The sequence below is a fragment of the Dryas octopetala genome, chromosome 8 (assembly GCF_963921425.1).
Source record: "Dryas octopetala chromosome 8, drDryOcto1.1, whole genome shotgun sequence".
Classification (NCBI taxonomy): domain Eukaryota; kingdom Viridiplantae; phylum Streptophyta; class Magnoliopsida; order Rosales; family Rosaceae; genus Dryas; species Dryas octopetala.
Genome location: NC_141373.1, coordinates 454512 through 468537, shown reverse-complemented (window position 1 = coordinate 468537; position 14026 = coordinate 454512). Strand labels below are relative to the sequence as shown.

General features: G+C 37.1%; 2 protein-coding genes and 1 pseudogene across 3 annotated transcripts; 1 reads left to right on the top strand and 2 right to left on the bottom strand.

Annotated features, from left to right (window-relative positions):
• The first annotated feature begins 1000 nt into the window (after positions 1-1000).
• LOC147275576 (putative clathrin assembly protein At5g35200) lies at positions 1001-5227 on the top strand (annotated as a pseudogene).
• A 716-nt stretch (positions 5228-5943) lies between these two features.
• LOC147275575 (uncharacterized) lies at positions 5944-8738 on the bottom strand. Of its 2 annotated transcripts, none has more exons than XM_086254851.1 (6): positions 8562-8738; positions 8158-8380; positions 7609-7791; positions 6651-6777; positions 6360-6473; positions 5944-6270 (listed from the first exon to the last, which is right to left on the bottom strand). In XM_086254851.1, exons 2-6 carry the CDS (start codon positions 8377-8379, stop codon positions 6155-6157), a joined length of 762 nt encoding a protein of 253 aa, XP_086110977.1. In that variant the 5' UTR covers position 8380; positions 8562-8738; the 3' UTR covers positions 5944-6154. The 2 variants fall into 2 exon arrangements, with proteins under 2 accessions (XP_086110977.1, XP_086110978.1); XM_086254852.1 differs by having other exon boundaries at positions 5945-6270; positions 7609-7788; positions 8562-8737.
• A 2450-nt stretch (positions 8739-11188) lies between these two features.
• On the bottom strand, positions 11189-13852 carry GH3.9 (putative indole-3-acetic acid-amido synthetase GH3.9). Its single transcript, XM_086253692.1, has 4 exons — positions 13563-13852; positions 13345-13446; positions 11974-12797; positions 11189-11784 (listed from the first exon to the last, which is right to left on the bottom strand). The coding sequence occupies exons 1-4, from the start codon at positions 13850-13852 to the stop codon at positions 11213-11215; spliced, it is 1788 nt and encodes a 595-aa protein (XP_086109818.1). The 3' UTR covers positions 11189-11212.
• Between the last annotated feature and the right edge of the window lie 174 nt (positions 13853-14026).

Here is a 14026-nt window from a genome sequence, read left to right as displayed (position 1 = left end):
ATTAATCCGATCATTAGACTAAATATCCTTATATATAAAGATTATTCATCTTTACAAGATTGAGAAAAATTTGCGTGAACCATCATACCACGTTAATTATCATTGTGTGATGTTAACATATATGATTAGTCTTACAATAATGCTAATTGCCCATCATAGGAAGTCATCATGATGTTGTATAATGGTCATACAGATATTCTTCTCTACAAGTTGAGATGAATACAATTTGGCACGTTTTCAATTACAATGAGGAATTGCTTAAAAAGTTATTTATTTCCTTGTAAATAAAACAAAAAAGAAAACTAAGGTGACGAGGCAGGTCCATGCTACCTCCACGCGTACCATGTATATGATGCGCACATGCTTATTCATCATGTCTCTAAGGATGAAACTAAGGCGTTCTTCCGTAAAATTTTCCAGTCCCCACCTCCTGCGGTTCTCCGATCACTGCCTGTCTCCGGCAGGCAGGTGATCACATTGCCTTTTTTTTTTTTTTTTTTTTTTTCTTTCTACCATGGAGGTCGTTTATGTATTTAATTGCAAATTATATATGTATATCCATGCATAATGTTGTATATGGGAAATGGAAATAATTAATATAGATGTATAACTTGTATGTATATATATATATATGGCGCTTCTTAATTTTTGTACATTCTTCTGTTTCAATTACTATTTGGATGATATTGTTCTAATATTTGAATCATTAATTTGTACTTGCTACGTGTTCCTTGTTCCTTACGGCGCTGTAAACACCATCATTGTTTTTGTTCTATAATTTGAAATGAATTTTGCTAAATTTTTTCCTTCTTTTTTTTTTTCCAATTTTTGTTAAATTTTGTTTTTTGATAAAGATCTGCATTATTACTTACTTCATAGCAGATAATGCAATAAAGTGTATTTCATTGATGTTAATTAAATTGTTAGTGTTTTCTTCAGTTTGGTCCAATTGTATCTTTGGGGATTAATTAGAGAATTACATAGACACTCTTGAAAGAGAATGGCAGCAGGCCCTGACAGGCAACAAAGCATAAGAAATTAAAGCTTTCAAAACAGTTGGATTGGCGAAAATCAGTGGCGATTTCAAGGTAATATTAGAACATGTCATGACTCGTCATCATGGTTTATCATATTGCTTTATGATCTTTGGATGAATCTTGAAAGTGATATTCCATATATATTCTGCAGGCACTGGATGCTTCCATTGCCAAGGCCACAAATCATGATGAAGCATTGTCAAAGGAGAAATATGTTACACGTGTGTGAAACTTTTTCCTCTTTTTCCAAACATGCATGTTCTATAGATTCCTTTGTCCAAGTTTTTTTTTGGTCGAAGCCTTTGTCTAAGGTTTTCATTTGATTAGATACGTTTCGATCCACAGTATGCAAATTCCCATTTATAGGAAAGTTGAGTGTTCAATTTTTTGGCTTATTTTAATGAACAAATATAAAGCCTTTGTCTAAGGTTTTCAGATTAATGAACAATGTTTTCAACTTTCTTTAATTGCATGGATATGCAGAGAACTTGCAGCAATGAGTTAATTCAAATATCTAATATGTCAATTGGGAAAATGGCAAGTTTGTTATGTTTAATTGTGAATCATATATACATTAACTACGTTGAGTTGATTTTCATGAACTTGAGTGGCAGAATATTTTGTTTTTGTACTTACTTTTATTTCATAGGTAGTTAGATATGCTTATGTTCTTGTGTTTCCAGCTATACTAAATGCAGTTTCATCATCAAGACCTCATGCTAAAGTTGTTTATTGCATAAATGGTCTTGTCAGGCGTCTTTCTAAGACTCGCAATTGGAAGGTAGAGTCATAATGATCACCTTTCTTCATGTTTTTACTGCTTGCTGCAGTGCAGAGTTCTTGAATACAAACGATCTCAGCTTCAGTTGTATGACTAGGTAGCACTGAAAACCCTGATTGTTGTACACCGTGCTATGAGGGAAGTTGGACATTTATTTTATGATGCTCTAATCAAATATAGCTGGAGTAGAGGCCAGGTGCTGGATTTATCTCATTTATGGGATGAATCAAGTCCAAGTGGTACTATTCCTTTTGTTATCTTTTCTTATTTGCTGAGGGTTTTCAGTCGGGGTGACTAACTATGGAGGTATTTTGGAATGAAGCATGGGACCATTCTGCCTGGGTTCGTACCTATTCATCATATCTTGAAGAGCGCCTGGAGTGTTTCCGCATTTTGAAGTTTGATGTTCAGAAAGATCACACGGTATGCAGTTTGAATTGAAACTTATGTGTAAGCTCTTCAATGTGTTAAGTGTACTTTGTGTATCATTTTAGGGTAAAGTCTGGCCATGTTTAACTTATCCTAAGTCAAGCATTGACGCTTCCCAAGTCATGTCATAGAGCAACTCAAGTCATACCTTAGGGCATCTCATGCCGTACATTGAGAATTTCAGTTCGTAACCTGAGTCATTTCAATTATTTTGTACCTTGATACATTCCAAATTGTTCCTAGGAGCATCCCAAGTCTAGCATTGATGCTTCCCAAGTATTTATAAAGTCTGACCATGTTACAATGTTTTCATGTTGTTTTTATGTTATTTTCATATTATATTACCAGTATTGTGTTTAGAATACAGATTTGATATATTTGATACATTTGTCTACAGAGAACTAAGGAACTTGATACCCCAAACTTACTAAGGCAATTACCTGCTTTGCAACAGCTTCTTTCTCGCCTTCTTGATTGCCAGGTGAAGAATTCATGTTTCTTTCTTTCCAGTCCATCTTGATTGAATGGGAGTTATTATTTGTTATATATGTATTTCTTCTAATCTTTTGGTTTTCTTCTATTGAAAATTGATGGACATCTTGTCCTCCAATTCTATGTATCTCACCCCCTGTAAGTATCTATTTCTTCTGTGGAATCAATACATATATAAAGATCTAAGCATGATATATCTGTAATTACTTAAACACTAAAGGTGTGCCATTTTGCAGCCACAGGAGGGAACTAAATGTAATGTCTTGATTCAGTGTGCCCTTTCAATGGTAAAAATGAGCAAAACTGCAATATTGTAATTAGATGTTAGTCTAGTATCATTTCATCCCACGTTCTTATGTGTTCCTCCATCAGGTTGCAGGTGAAAGTGCTCAGCTGTATGCTGCAATTACTGATGGCATTGTCAATTTGGTTGACAAGGTGGGCCTTGGTTTTGTCTCGGCAATATGAAGCATCAATGTAGCACATTCACATTTGTTTTCTGGCAGTTTTTTGAGATGCAGTGCGATGATGCAATTGGAGCAGTTGAAATTTATAAGAATTCGGGACGTCAGGTACATGCCTTGTTCGATACATTGCTTTTGTTTTCATAATATTGGCTAAAAGTGGGAAATTTGTATGTTGTAGGCAGAGAGGTTATCTGAGTTCTTTGAGATCTGCAGGAGCCTTGAGTTTGGACTGGGGCTGGCATTCGTTAACATTAAACAGGTTGGACCTTTTAATATGACATTGATGTTGTGTTTGTTAGTGTCCTTCAATTGGTTTCTCAATATGTATTACATCTATAACTGCAGCCCCCTGCATCATTCTTGACCACAATGGAAGATTATGTGAAGGAGGTTTCCCCCATTTCAATGCTTCAAGATACACCAGTATGCTTAAACTCTTTTTGCTTTGGCTTTCTTGTAATCTACTCCCCATAATTTAAAAAACTTACTCAATGCAAAGGAAGCTAATGTCCTAGCTAGTACAGAAAATCCAAAACTTTTTGCAAGTTTCTCTTGGTAAGAAGATTCCACCAATATTAATGTGACACAAAGGCATGTACAAGAAACTAGCTAACTATTATAACTAGAACTTGGAATATTCCAATTTTGAGCAACCACCACAATTGCTGCAGAAGGTTTAAAAGAGATAGAACACAATCTGTAGCGAATAGTGGAGATGACAACAACAACAACAACAACAATACTTGCATGTTGTTGGAATCTTGACAATGAACTATTGCAGATAATCAATGTGCCATTGATTTCCTTCATGAAGTAATGCTCAATGCAGTGTTAGACCTGGAGCTAATTGACAGCACAACTTGTGATCAGGACAATGATGAGCAAGATGATTTGTTAGACAGTGATTTGCTAACTGGCGAAAAACAGGATGATAATATTGAAGAAAAATCAAATGCCGATGGGACAGTCCCGGAACCACCAAGGAGTGACCAGAGTGAGGCTGCTGCCACACCCCAAGTTCCTGACCTTCTGGTAAATGCTTTTTTGAGCTACCATTGTTCGGTATATGTTAAACAATTATTAGCTCGCATCTTAATAGGAAGTTTTTAGGAATAGTGGTAAACCAACAAACTTTATTGTACGAAATGAACAATTTTTATTTCTTGCACTCAACTGATCTTGTCAATATTCTACCAGAGCTTCGATGACTTAGTTCCGGTAACATCAGAATTAGATGAGAAAAATTCCCTCGCAGTTGCATTTGTTCAATCTGGTAACTTGTTTTCCTTTCTTTTTAATTAAACTGATGTACATATTTACATGAAGTGTTTAAGGATGTATTGTTTATTTGCCTTATCCATCTTATCACAGAAAATCCATCAGATTCCAAATCAAATGGCCCCAATTCGACATGCCCGGAATCTAGTTGGGAGATAGCACTGTTTACAGCACCAAGTTCTAATGGAGCTGCAAATCCAACTGCAACTGCAAAGACTAAGTTGGTAAGTCTTCCTTGTCATGTGCGTGCGCTATTTTAGGATCATTCCAAGGACTTTACAACATTCTTTGACAATCTGATAACAGAACAAGGCATATTGTCTACAATGCAGGCTGGTTTACTAGACAAATTGACACTGGACTGTCTGTACGACGGTGCTCCAAAGTCAAGTAAACCAAATCAGGACAGGCTCTACCATCCTGGACAGGCCTCTAATCCCTTTGGCGATGCTAGTTCTTACCAAAGCCCATTTTATGCTTCCAGTTCCAGCAATGCAACATCCCCAAGTAACATGCAAATGGCTGTGATGGCCCAACACCAAGTTCCATATTATGCTTCCAACAATGCCACACTCCCAAGTAACATGCAAATTGGACCCATGTCCCAACAACAAAAGTTCATGATGCAGCAACAGTTACTCAGCATGGGCCATAATAATCCAACAAATATTTCTTCTGGGAATCCCTTCATTGAGCAGAGTTGTTCACATCCAACTCAGAATTCATGCAATGGTCTCATTTAGTAGATCACATGTGGGAAGGTGCATGGTAAACAGTTCGGCCCCAATCCCCAAGGTATGAGACATTTGCAGTGGAAGCAGCAGTGCTCCGAGTTGTGAAAGATTTTGTTTTAAAAGCAATCTCTCCATTGTCCATTGAGGTGTGATTTGACAGTTGATGGTCATTGATCAGTGCAGAATTGTTTTCTTCTTATAAGCAATGAGACTCTCTATCTTTCCCTTGATCAAGATAGTGATTTAACTATATACTACAAAATTAAATCCACCAATCTTTCATTTTTATCAAAACAAGTGATGCGATCAAATTCTAGAACTAAGATTCTCTGTTCATTATTTCTGATGATATTATGATTTATGCTTGTAAACAAAATGACACCATTTAGAGATTAAACATTTTTTGGTTTATGAATTTTTTTAGAAAAATTAAATGAACAACTTTTGTTTTGCTTGAGTTAAATAAATACCTTAATTGATATAGTTTCGTACACAATATCAACACATAAAATATAAACATAAAGTCCAAACTCCCTGTTACAAAGCTATGGATTACTGAAAAAGAAACAAACTTAATCAAAAAGAAGAAGCAAACTACGTTGGAGAAGTAGCCAACCTTGAAAAAGGAAATTAGTCCAAAGAAAATATTGATTTGGCAAATGAGCTGCCAAGACCTAGAATTATGCAGAAGATCACACAAACAAAAGAGAAATCAAATATAATAAACGATCATCATCAACTGACTGTTCCATTCATATATAGAAACTGCAGTGTACCATATTCATGAAACTATGAAAGCAATAATACTATCCACAAACTCCATCATTTACCAACTCTGCATTTACATGTAATTATCAATCCTGCATACACAAAAAAGCCCAACACTCCCTGTGATTTCACCACCCCTTTCTTCCCACCTATAAACACACAACCATACTAATGTTGGAATGAAATAGAATAGGAGCCAGTGTTTGGATCTTTGACAGCTTTGAAGTTGTCAACACTCATTCCAAACCGGCCCAACAAAGAGTTGCCCATATCTTTCAGCTTCCCTGCTCACAGAACAATTACAAAGCTGGTTAAACTTCAGTCCACAACAGATTATTAATGAGTTGTGCTCACAAGAAATTAATTAATTTACCAATCATCTCCTCTTTCATCTTTTCTCTCTTTTCTTCAGCCAGTGGCCCCAAGCGGTGAATGGCTTTCTTGGCTTGGTCATTTGAAGGATCGAGTTCCAAGATTTTTTTCACATCTGGGAAGTAAAAGGAAAAATGAGGCAATTCATACTGGTATAAAACTACTAATCCATACACATGAGAAGACAAAGAAGTTGCTTCTAGTGCTTTGTCTTCCGTGAACTAATGAAAAATTATCATCTTAAACTACAATACAAACAAAAGTTTAAAAGCTGTATTAGATCCAAACTAACCAGAAATAGCCTCTTCGAAATGTTCTAGTTTTTCATGAGCCTCTGCTCTTCTAACCAGAGCTTTCAGATATGAAGGATTTAGTTCTAGCGCTTTTGTGCATTCCTTAATTGCATCCCCATATTTTCCCTGTGACATTAAGATTCAAAGAATTACAATTATGCACGATTGAGAAGGTAGTGGCATACAAATGTTATAATGAGAAAGAATACGAAGCCTTTTTCAAAATACATCATAAGGCAAGGGAAGTAAATACGGGAAAAAATAAGAGTGAAAACAGGCTTTTGCAGAAAATAGCAACAGTTCTACTCAAATCCGGAACATACTAGGAAGAAATTTTATAACCAATATCGTCACCTATAACTTCGATATTAGTACTTTTCGCCTTTCACAATAAATCTTAACTCTAAAAATGAAACCATCATTAAAGTATCCCTAATAAAGACAATATAATTTCATTTAGAACAAAATATAGCTATGTTTTTCTGAAACATATCTATCACCAATTCCAAATAAAAGCATTAACCCACATGATGAAGGGAATGTGGAAGCCATTTCAGCTCTAAAACCAATTTATGACTCAGCTGAAAGTAAGCCTGAAACACATACTTTTACTGGCACAACTTGCATACTCCAACAAAGACTACCCAAGAAAATAGGAATGGCAAGACAAATAGCATTGCCATTCAAATATGTTGAACTAAATCAACATGATATCAAGCAAATGAAATAAATGTTGCTACTTACCAGGCAATCTGGTATCATAGTTTGTGATGCAGTAGCCAATGCTTGGTTAGACAAGAAGTATCCTTTTTGGAAACCCAAGACTAAGCCCATTGACCCAAATCCAACAGTATGGCCTTTTTGGTCTAAAATGAAATATTCATGGTAGTGTAACAATTAAAAACAAATGAAAAATTGCACCAAACATATTTCCAGAGTTTGCAGTCACATTATTACCAATTTTGAGAAGCATATTGCACGGTTTGAGTGACATATTGAATGTAATTCCACAGATGAAGGCATGTCAGGTGCAAGTTGTAAAGCAAGCTCATACTGTGATAATGCCTCTTCATATTGCCCATTTCCGAACAGTTTATTGCCTTCCAATTTCATATCATTTGCTTGTTCGAACGCTTTCTGCTTCAGATGCAAAAAGAACAAATAAATAAAAAAAGTTTGTTTCAACAAAAACATAGGAATTCTAGCTACTAAAACCAGATTATCATCAGATATGAAACACTGCATATAACTAAGAGAGAAAGACCGAATTGGGTTTTATTATAAGCAATTCACAGTAAGATTTCTGATTTCAACTTCTACTCAACAGCCTGATAAAAAATTTCCTTCAAATATAACAAATTTGAATTGAAAACTGAGCTCTTCAAGTGACAATAAGCAATTGATTCGTAAAAAACTTATTGGATTGTCCATAACATCTACCACAAATCGGTGGGTGTATAACACATTTCTATTAAAAATCAGCAAAAAGATAGCATTGCATAATACCTGTTTCAATGCAACGTCGTCGTTTTCAGAGAGGTGTTGTAGTTCCTCTTGGACTTGGTGGTGGTGTTGTTGGATTTCGTCGTCGTTGTCGCTACTGTTGGCTCCGAGTTCGCCATCGCTGGCAGTTTCGAAGCCATCGGAGGCATCTCTGTTGGTGGATAACGACGGTTTTGGGGGGTCCACATCGGGCTTTTTTGTCTCCTCTACTTCTTCTATCAGCATGCTTTTCTCAGGAAACAAGAAAAAAAAAATCAATACCAAAACCCAAACGGATATCAAAGCTTCTAAATAAGCTCAAGATGATTAATCCCCAAATGCAGAAACCCTCAAAACGCAGAACCGAAACTTGCCCAAAAATCAAAAACAGAAAAAGAAAAAATGAAGAACCCAAAATGAAAACAAACCTTGAAAAGCAGAAAATGGGAGACTCCGGCGTCGACTGGTGGCGGCGCTGGGAGGCGTCAGAGGAAGGTGCAGCTCGGTGGTCGTCGGAGAGGTAGAGTCGTAGAGAGAACGAAGAAAATCGCTACTGAATTTGCGTACTGCTGCTCGAAAAAACAAAAAAATTTGCTGACTGTAGTTGGGCCTATGGGCCTCCAGTTTTGTGGATTAAAGTCGATGATTGAAGTTGGGCCAAGGAGAGACAAGCATAATTGAAGTTGCTTACTGAAGTTGGGCTTAGAGGCTCTTTTTTTTTTTTTTTTTTTTTTTTTTTAACATTAAAAGAATTTTGAGATATCTTAATCCTAATTCACTCCACCTATTTCCTTTTCTAAGTTTTCTCAATGATGATTGATAAGTGATAAGATGGCTGCTCATGGGCCAGTTTTAATTTGATGGGATGCAAATTGCTGGTTCAAATCGATCACATCCATGTTCATTCAATGGATGATTAATTTGGTGGTTATGAGCGTATTATGCAAATTAAGGATATTGCATTATCTACTTTATCCTTTTTCTTTCTCTTGTCCTGTAGTTGTTTGAGTGCGGATTTGACACCACTCTATGTGGTGGGGGGGAATAATACAACACCCAGATTAAGCCTGAAACCATATAGTCTTGTCAAAACAATAAATTGTGGCGAAGCTATATATGTTGTTTACTGTTTAGTGTATTAAAAAGGGATTAATACCATTTTACTCCCCCGACTATTACACTTGTATCAGTTTGCTCCCCAGACTTCTAATTTGAAAAATTAAGGACTCTGACTTTTTCAATTTTGCCAATTGAGGTTCTTTTGTCAATTTACACATTTTTTATCCAAATCTTTGAGGGCAAAATGGTCCCTTCCAATTAGATCTTATCATTTTTTCCTTATGCATCATTTTTCCTCTTTTATTTCTTGCTAAATTTTGCATGATCATCTCGACATTTTAGATGAAAAATGTATAAATTGACGGAATAACCTTAATTGGCAAAATTGAAAAAGTCAGGGTCCTTAATTTTCCAAATTAGAAGTCTGGGGAGCAAACTGATACATGTGTAATAGTCTGAGGAGCAAAATGACATTAATCCTTATTAAAAATATAACAGTTAAGTAGTTCTCGAACTCCATTAAGTAATGCTTGAATTAATACTATTTAACAGGGGCAAGCACTACTCGAAAGTTATGTCTACTTAATTTATAAAATTGATTCTATCGTATTGCAAATTTTCTGTGCTAGCTAGCTAGCTTTTGATTTATCCCTACTCCCAAGTCCCACCACTTCAATACTTGATTTCAAAGTAGTGCATGGTGACTCAGTCTGTGTCAATAGTGGCGTCTTGTAAAGCCCAAACTTTAGAGCAAAAGTTAAACGTACAATTGAGGTCCTTGATATTTTCCTCCAACCCCGGCCAAGCACCAAATTGAGAAAGAGTTTCTGTCTTGCATGACATTGACATGGAGTTAAATCTGCATGCGCATGTTGGTGCACGCTTGAACATGGTGTCAGATGTATATATATCCACTTTATGAAAATGGTTAGCTGCATGACTCCTCAAATTTCAAACAGGTGGGACATCGATCACCTCAAAAGCTTGTGGAGCTACATTTATTCATCTCAATCTGATCATGAACAGTGGCCATGGTGGTTGGGCTGTCTTCGATCTCTGAGTGGCATATATGCATATATGATCGATATATCCTAAAACCAAAATGATATCAAGTGCATACATAATTCGTACAATTCTCCGTGATTTCTTTATGTACGTAAAACATATTATATATGGACACTGCAGCTTTGATGCAGATTTGGCAATTGGCATTAATTAATATAACAATGATTTTGTCTCTGTGAGACTGCGAGATGACTCAGGGCTCAGGCTCAATCAACATTGATCAACTACTGCGACTCAGCTTTCACATTCTTTCTGCAAAGTGCTAATTTTATCAAATATTCAGGCTTTCCAGTTCCCATCAGAGCAGTGCAACATTTGGTACTGTAGCACCACATGATGTAGACTCATATTCCACTAGCATTATGATTTCTGCTTATATGTAGGAGGTGATGGATCAAATTCAAAAAATGAAAAAACGAGGAACATGTGCAGCCATTTGGGAATAGCTTTTGCTTTTGTCTAGTCAAAAACCAAATAGACTTTCCTGAAAGTTGAGTACTCTGCAGGTTATCCTGTTCCTCTGTGCATAACAGGTGGCAATCTCACCTCCACTGCCTGCATAATGGAACCATTACCTGTGCAAATGTGTTATATTTATATACTATCAGATAATTAGTATTGGATACCAAATTAATTTTCTTAACTAATTAAATGGAGAAGAGTAGAAGACATCAAAACCATTCTTAATCAAGCACATTTTATTTGCAACTGAATATTCTTGCGTCTGATTGGTCTGTTTCATGCTCACAATTAAGAAGAGCAAGACACATTACGCTTGTTCGTGCTTGCTTTTGCATACAAGTAAAATGATGAATACAATCATCAAAAGTACCGACAACTTATAGGCTCAGAAGCAGAACCTTTGTTAGATGAGTAGCAGGAAAATGAAGATTAAGTCCGCTTCTTAACAAAAAGAGTTCTAATCAATGTTTGGTATCATTATCTAATTATCTAATTAGGGGATCCACTTAGGATTCCTTGGACTAAAGAAACAGGCCTTCACACTAGAATCAAGCAGGTTAAGGGCCTTATGAGACTTGATGCACCTTGGAGTCTTGTACTGATTGATTGAAGCCCCTTGGTTAATGAACAAGTCCATCAAGGCCTCAAATGTCCCAGGCTCCACCACCCGAATCTCAAGCGGCCCCACAGACTTGTCGTGTGCCCGGCATCGGCGGTATATGTAATCAAGCTCCTCCTCCACTGCAATGCAACATTCTTGAAGCACCTTGTCATCAATTGAATCCACCATTGATGATGAACCATGGTGTACAATTTCCCAGTACAATACGTAGTGACCAGGCACACGTGACGTATCTGCATAGCTGGTGTACTCCACAAGAAGAGCATTGAAGGGTTCCAACAGTTTTTTGGCTACGGTAATGCTCTTGTGCAAGTCCTCTTCGTTGGTTTTGTCATTGTCAATGCTGAGAAGGACATTCCTCCTACAAATGAAACGGAATTGTGGGGCTTGATTGTGAAATCCAATCACTTGGAGTACATCACCAATACGATAGCGATTTAATCCTGAATCATCGTAAAAAAAAAATTAGTACTGTTAGACTCATCAAATTTGTTTATTAAACGACGTGACTTTTTTTTTCTAAAATATCAATACACTCTCATCGTTTAAACTTGTTTATCACTAATAACTAAGATACTGACATGTATAAAGAAATTAATTAGCCCTAATAACCACTGGGGCGAAAAATTTACCAGCAAATGTGGTGACCACTAATTCATAATAGCAGCCAAGCTTCACTTGCACCAAGTCCACAAGCTTATCATTAGGCACCTCCTCCTCCTCATCTATGTCCATCAACCGTGACCCATTCTCTCCCAACGGTATAAACTCAAAGTAACCCATGTTGGGAATAAGGGTAAACGCCACGTCAGCAGGGTCAGACAGGGGTTTCAAGTTGACACCAAAGTAGCACTCAGAGGAAGCATACATGGTGCAAACCAATGGGATATTGGCATCACAATAGTACTCCAATGCTGGTATGTATTGTGACATGGACCCCGTGACCACAGCCTCAATGTACTTGGCCTTAGGCCAAAGCTGGCACAGAATTCCCTTCCAAGATGTTTGGCTACAAATGTTCTCAATCTCATCTGCTAGGCCAGGATTGGGTACAGAGAGCATTGCAGCCATTGATGATCTGCAATGAGGGTCTGTGATGATGGGGTCCAATTGGCCAGCACGTATGTCATTGCAGAAGTTGACCCAATTGCGTTCGAGGAAGGAAATGGCTCGGAGAAAAGCCGAGGCGAAAACGGCTCCGAGCCTGAGGACTTGGTGGCGGTGGACTAGGCCTGAGAGAAGCTGGCAGTACATGCTTTGGTTGCTGTCATTGCAAAGAATGGCTTGGTCGGGGCTGGTGCAATTGTTGAAAGGGTCGTGTCCGCGGCACTTGAAGTGGTTGCTTTTGTAGTAGCTGGTGAGCACCGTTCGAGCGGGTAGCCCACAAGGTGTGGACATCTCTGCCTTCACAAAGTAGAGGAACATAGCCTTGCCCTTGTCCAGACCAGGGACATACCTGAAATTTGAATATCAAATACATGGGCATAATTGGAATCAAACTCATTAACCAGCATATGTATAATTCTTTGTCAGTGTCAAAACGACTAATGAGTTGCATATAAACCTGAAAGACCTCATGGTATACTTAGTTCTTTCATTTAGTGGCTTGCACATCAAAATATATGACTGTTTTATCCACAGGATATATACATATCCTAGTGGGGTTCTTAATTTTCAGCTTATATAGCCTTGAAGAGGACATATATGCATCGTGTCCCACCATCAGGCCTTCCTTAAATATAGAGAATCAAGAACTCTTTGGTTGGATAAGGAAATTAAATCCACTAAACTTTTTGACAAAGGGTCATTATCACTAGCAAAGAATTAGTATTATAGTCACACACAATAAATGAGGTTATGATTGCTAAAAATGAATATAATGCATAAATTAATATGAGCAACCAATACACATACATCGTGTTGCCTCCTAGATGTGATATATGTTATATGTTAGTAATGCATGTGACGTGAATTGAGATCATCAGAGAGAAGTTGTAATTAACTGGTTTGTAATTGGCATAATGAGGTTATAAAGAAAGGTTCTACGATCCAGATCTTCTGCAATTGATGGCATCATCTTAGGCTCTCTCCCTGAGGTTCCTGAACTGCAAATGCCACAAGAGAAGTGAAAGTAGAAAGTAAATAACCCACCAAACTGAATCAGAAAAACTAGCTAGTAAATTGAAGGCAGTAGAAGCAAACAGAGAGAAAACAGAAGTACCTGCATAACATTTCAGTTATTGGGTGGCCAGTAATGAGAGAAGAGTCTTCACCATTAGCAATTCTTTGGATATAAGGCTGAATACCCTTGTAAGTGATCACTGGGACACACTTCTTAAAAGCTGATACATCTTTTGATCCCTTCATGTACTTGTTCAAGTACTCGGTTTTCCAATTTCTTGTTAACATCTCTTTTAACAGGTTCTCCTGAACCTTATCAGCATTGGCTGTCAGCCTCTCAATCTCCTTCAATGCCTCCTCACCTTTGTACTCCAATTTCTTCCCATCCATTATGTTGTTGGTAATGTTGTCTGGACAGATATGTAAAGGAAGTAGAAGAGGGAGACTAGCTAGATGACAGTTCTTCTTGCTAATACTGAATAGTTTTGAAAACCAATAGGGTCTATATATAATGAGTTAGGCTATGTTACATGTGTTCTCAAGGGTGGTTTGCCTTTTAAATTC